Here is a 5,200-nt window from a genome sequence, read left to right as displayed (position 1 = left end):
TTTTTTTTTTTTTTTTTTTTTTTTTTTTTAGTTTTTAACCCTTAAAGTGATCACAGTCATATTTGATGATACTTTTCTTTTGAAGTGTAGCATTTATCTGGATGTATAAAGCGCTCCTAAACAAAACAGGAATTACAGTGTCGCTGCCCTCTGCCTGGAATTCTTTCTCCAAAATATCCTCCAAGGGAGGATGGATGTATTCTCCTTCCAGCCCTCTGTGTTTGGAGACAGTAACCCTTGCCATGAGTGACACAGAGCTAGCTCTCACAAACAAAAAAGGAGTCTGAGAAGGGCGATTAATACTCAAGAACACTGTCTTATTTATTTGCTTTTACTACTATGGAGTTGGATGTTTTTCTGTTTATTGGTCAATTGTAATAGCTTTGGGGTTGCTTGGTTTTGTTGTTGCTCTTGTGTTGCCTATAATTGTCTTATTTTAAGCACTCTTTATATATAAAAAGATAACCTCTGCTCACATAGATAAAAATACTTTTTCCTGTAGGTTGTTTGCCTTTTAATTTTATGTATGTGCTAAGCTTTGAAATGTTCATGTAATGACAGCTTCCATCTGATCTTTCTGTTCGAAGGCCTGTCCCCAGAGCAAATATTCCTCATACATCCATCAAGAGCCCCTGTTTTTTTGCAAGTGTCTATTTACCAGGCAGTCTGCACACCCTTTGTATAAATGAGAACACATTTGTGCCTGCCCGGGATGTGTTTCATTTGGCCTGGGTGAGGGTTGGAAGCTGTGAGGCTGGGACTTGATCATGGTGGCTGTCCCTGCACTGTGGCTGGGGTGTGCTCCTGCAAGTATCCAGCCCTCTGACCCCATCTTGGGAAGACACATCAAGGCCAGTGTCACCTGACTTTGGAGTCCGCACCCTTGATAGTGTGTCCCTCCTTGCTCCCAGCATCCTGCTATGTGGTTCATGTCCTGGACATGCATGTATTTGTTTTGCCACTTACGTGACAGCCAGCCTCTCAGTGACCCTTGAAGAAGCCTTGTTCCCGTTCCCTGTCTCTGCCGAGCCCTGCCCTGAGCCGTCTGGCTGCTCGCACAGGCTGAGCTCAAGGGCCAGTCCTACCTCTTCCCAGCTCTGCCTGAACCTTCCCAGTGCCCCAGCCAAGCCACGCAACCTCTCCAGCTCTGCAGAGAAGTAGGTGCGAGGTTGCTTGAAAGGTAACATGAGCAAGAGTGCTTGGGAAAGAGAAGGGGGACAGTGAGGCTCAGGAGCTGCCACACGTAGAAAGGTAACAAGGTAGCAGAGGCAAGGGATGAGGTAAGCACGCAGCCACCCAAAGCTGAGGACATGCAGTGGTCGCGTGTCCTGGAGCCTGATAGCCTTGTACTTCACCTAGAAAAAATTGCCTCCAGCTTTGAGCCTTTGTCACCTGGCCATTTTTATGTTGGACTTGAGAAGGCTACAGAAGAGCCTTACGATTCTCTTGAAGAATCTCAGGAAGCTTCATACTAAAACATAAACAGTTTGATTCTGCAACAGGAGCTGCTGCCTCCATGCGCTACGTGTGTCAGAACTGGTGCAGACACTGTGTCCCTCCCTCTCTTCTGCAGGCCTGTGATGCACCGAAATGTCCGCTACAACTGCAGAGTCATCTTTCTCAACAGGTAAGTGGCCCCTGGGCTGGAGGCTGTGGAGACCCGTGTGGTGGTCTGCTCGGGGAGCCATGTGCCGGAGGCCTTCTTGGGAGATGCCAGTGACACCAGCCAGGTGTCTTGGGTCACAGCCAGTCCTCATAGGGGCACCCTAAGGCCTTGGAAGGAGAGAAACCCAGAAGGTGGGGCTTGGGGACATGTCCTTGTGACCTGAACATTAGTCTCGGTGGGAGAGGACTCCTTACAGCCCTCGTCCTTAGCTGCCTGCACAGTATACCTGCTGGACTTCACCCTTCTGTCCTTGCCAACTGTCAGGTGGATGGAACTGTGGAGACTTGTTTTGCAGACAGAAAACTGAAGCTTGGAGGAGAAAGATTTTCTCAGGGCCCTGTTCTTGAGCTGGCTCTGCACAGGTTATCTGGCTTTGGTGACTGTGACTGTGGGCACTGGCCCATCTGTCTCAGGAGTTTGGTGTGAGCAACCCTGTTCTTTGCCATAGGAGAATCCTGCTCATCAGGCCCAAGATGGCCCTGGCAAATGAAGCCAACTACCGCGAGCTGCGCTGGTTTACCCCGTGGTCCAGGAGCCGGTGAGTTACAGACCCCAACACATGGCAGCATGTTCAGAGCCCCTCTTGGAGTGTTTAGGAAACACCACCACTGCTTGTAGTCCTGGCCTGGGGTTGTAAGAGGACACAAAAACAGGGATAAGGTCCCTACCTGTCATTTAGGAATGGCTGTTTCTTCTGTATGAGGTTTGCTTGAAAAATAGTGAATGTTTAAAAAGTTTTAATATTTATTATGGGCTTGTCCTTGCCGCTTTCTGAAGCAGTTCTAGAATTCCTGGTCGCCTCAGTGTCTTCAGTTGGTTCACAGTGTTTTCTTTTATAGTCATTTTGATTTTGGGGAAGAGCCAGAGTTGCGCAGTGGATGAGGACACTCCGTAAAGTTTTTACCTTGGTTGGCACTGGGCAGCAGCATTCACATCTTTTTGATCACACCTATAAAGATACTCGAGAAAGGGGACGTCCAGAACTGCTTCAGAGTGTAGCAAGAACAACGGGCTAAGTGTATTCAGAGTGAGGGCGAGGATTTTGAGGGGCATCAGTGACAGTGTGTCTTCTACTGTGGTAAGTTTTTTAAAACTTTAAACACTCACTGTACATTTTGATCTCATCTTGAATAACGAACACCAGAACAAAACAAAACAAAAACCCATCACTGCCCCGCCCCGCCCCCTTCACCCCCGCCCAATCCTAGTAACACTCTGTTTGTCCATGTTTCTCCTTTCTCTCAGCTTTACCTCCATATTTCTATCTACTGTTTATGTTGTCATTTTTAAAAATTGTGGTAAAATACACATAACCTAAGATTTACCCTCTGAACCATTTGGAGGTGCACAGAGTTCAGCGGCACTGAGCACATTTGTACTGCTGTGCAGCTATCACCTAAACTACCTCATCTTCCTAAAATGTCCCCGTTAAACACTGACTCCCTGTACCCTTCCCCAGTCCCTGGCACCACCATCCTATTTTCTGTCTCTGTCGATCTCATGACTCTAGGGCCCTTATATGAGTGGAATCACATAGGATTTATTCTCTTGTGACTGGTTTATTTCCTGGAGCACAACATGCTCGAGGACCATCCATGCTGTAGTGTTTTAGAATTTCTTTTTTTTAGGGCTGAGTAATATTCCATCAAGTATATGTACCACTTGTTCCTGTGTTCATCAGCTGATGGATATTTAAGTTGCCTCCACCTCTTGACCATCAGTAATCATGCTGTGGTGAACATGAGTATATTGCCATTCCTCAGTTTCTTGCTATACAAGAGCAAGACTTTAGTGTACTTAATATCCCTTACTTCAGTTTCTCACCCCTAATATAGGCATTTTCTATTTTTTTTTGTTAAATCATAGCTCAGCATTGATATGATTCGGTTTGTATAAGTTCGTGACTCAGCCCAGAATCGTGCTGTTCCTCTCCTGGGATTCACTGGTACCTTCCACTTGCCTTGTCCTCGTACCCACCAAGTGCTCTGTCGGGCAGGTGGCCAGACTGACCTCCTGTTTTGTCCACTCTTGCCCTTGAGATGGCTTTTACTGTCTCTGGGTAGCCCATCCTCCCCTCTAGGATCTAACCTCTTCCTCTTGTCATTTGCTCCTTTGTTGAGCCACAGTTTCCAGCAACTTCTTTGAGGAAGGTGATATTTTGAGATCTTGCTTACAGTTGTCTTTATTTGCTTCTCACACACAATGAGTTATAAAAAAAAATCTAGGTTAGAAAGATTTTATCTTCATAATTCCAAGGACAGCCTCTTACCTTCTGCTGGGATGGGGAGGACTCTTCCATGCATGGTCATTTGCTTCATGACCACGTGTAAAGACAGTGCTCCCCTTGCTACTCCATCCTCTCTGTCCCCCAAGTATCAGGAGATAGGCACCCAAATGACATGTGAGGGAAGTGGAGGCTCAGAAAGATAATGATGAATGAAATGACCAAGTCACAGAGTGTATTCATTGTGAGTCCATGGATGTGAAGTTTAAAGACAAGCAAAGCTATCGACAGGATACATGGTCTGGGCACAAGTACAAGACATGAGATTCAGGACATTGAACACTTGTGGAAAGAGAAGGGCCACATAGGGTGCCCGGGTCCCCATGATGCTCTGCTCCTTTGCTTGGATAGCGTTTATGCCTGCCATGTTCCAACATTAGACTTTAGTCACATACATGATGAGGATCACTTCTTCATGACCATATTAGAAGGAAGTCTGGAAATCTAATCTTTGTTTTAGTAGAAGCCAGCTACTTCTGTCTAGAAAGATGTCTGTGGGGCATCTCTTATCACTTCAAAGAATAGTTCAATGAATCTCTTTTTTTTTGGTACCAGGGATAAAACTCGGGACCTTGCGCTTGCGGAGCAGGCGGCAGAACCACTGAGCTAAATCCCAGCCCTCTCTTTTGTTTTTTTTAATATGCATATATTTTTAAGCTTACATTATCTTTATTTCAGGAAATTTTCAGTTTTGTTCTTTGGCTTTTGTTTTCTTCTTCAGAGACCTCAGGCCCAAGCACACACGCATGTCACACCCCTCTGTCTGCTTTCCCTATCTTGCCTCTTCTCTCTTCATGTGTTGGTATTTTCTTGATTTCATTTCTCTAACTTTGTTTTCTGTGCAGTGGTTTTTATTAAGAAAACCTGTTCTGTTCTTTTTTAGATCTGCAATTTTTCTTTTTATTCATACACGTTTATGATACAGTGATTACACTCACTTGGGACTTTGATATATATACAATTTTTACTCCATTGTCTCCTCTGCCCTCCTCTCTCCCTTTTCCACCAGATCCCCATCTCTACCAAGACTTCCTCCCTGTTTTTTAACATGCTTCTTTATTTTTCTCTTTAAATTGTTTATATTTTGGGTTTCTCATATTACAGATATCACCTGATATATAACCTTTTGTGACTGACTTATTTTATTGGCATTATGGTCTCAAGATCCATTTTCCTACAAATGACTCAAAATTATTTTTATGGCTGAGTACTACACATACACACACGTATATGTACATATATATATATAT

General features: G+C 44.7%; 1 protein-coding gene across 5 annotated transcripts in view; it reads left to right on the top strand.

Annotated features, from left to right (window-relative positions):
* The window catches only part of Nadsyn1 (NAD synthetase 1), a 57,076-nt gene that overhangs the window by 5,060 nt on the left and 46,816 nt on the right, over positions 1–5,200 (top strand). For all 5 annotated transcript variants that reach the window (XR_782471.1, XM_010635694.3, XM_033756798.1 and 2 more), the window contains 2 exons: positions 1,574–1,627; positions 2,115–2,204. Coding sequence is in view for 4 of the 5 variants with exons in the window: in XM_010635694.3 (XP_010633996.1) it covers positions 1,574–1,627; positions 2,115–2,204 (144 nt within the window). In the remaining variant the exon portion in view is untranslated. The remainder of the gene's footprint in view (positions 1–1,573; positions 1,628–2,114; positions 2,205–5,200) is intronic.

The sequence above is a fragment of the Fukomys damarensis genome, unplaced genomic scaffold (assembly GCF_012274545.1).
Source record: "Fukomys damarensis isolate Sample0158 unplaced genomic scaffold, DMR_v1.0_HiC HiC_scaffold_27, whole genome shotgun sequence".
In the NCBI taxonomy this organism is placed as follows: Eukaryota; Metazoa; Chordata; class Mammalia; order Rodentia; family Bathyergidae; genus Fukomys; species Fukomys damarensis.
The sequence above is the reverse complement of the archived record's forward strand: the minus strand, read 5'-3'. Positions and strand labels throughout refer to the sequence as shown.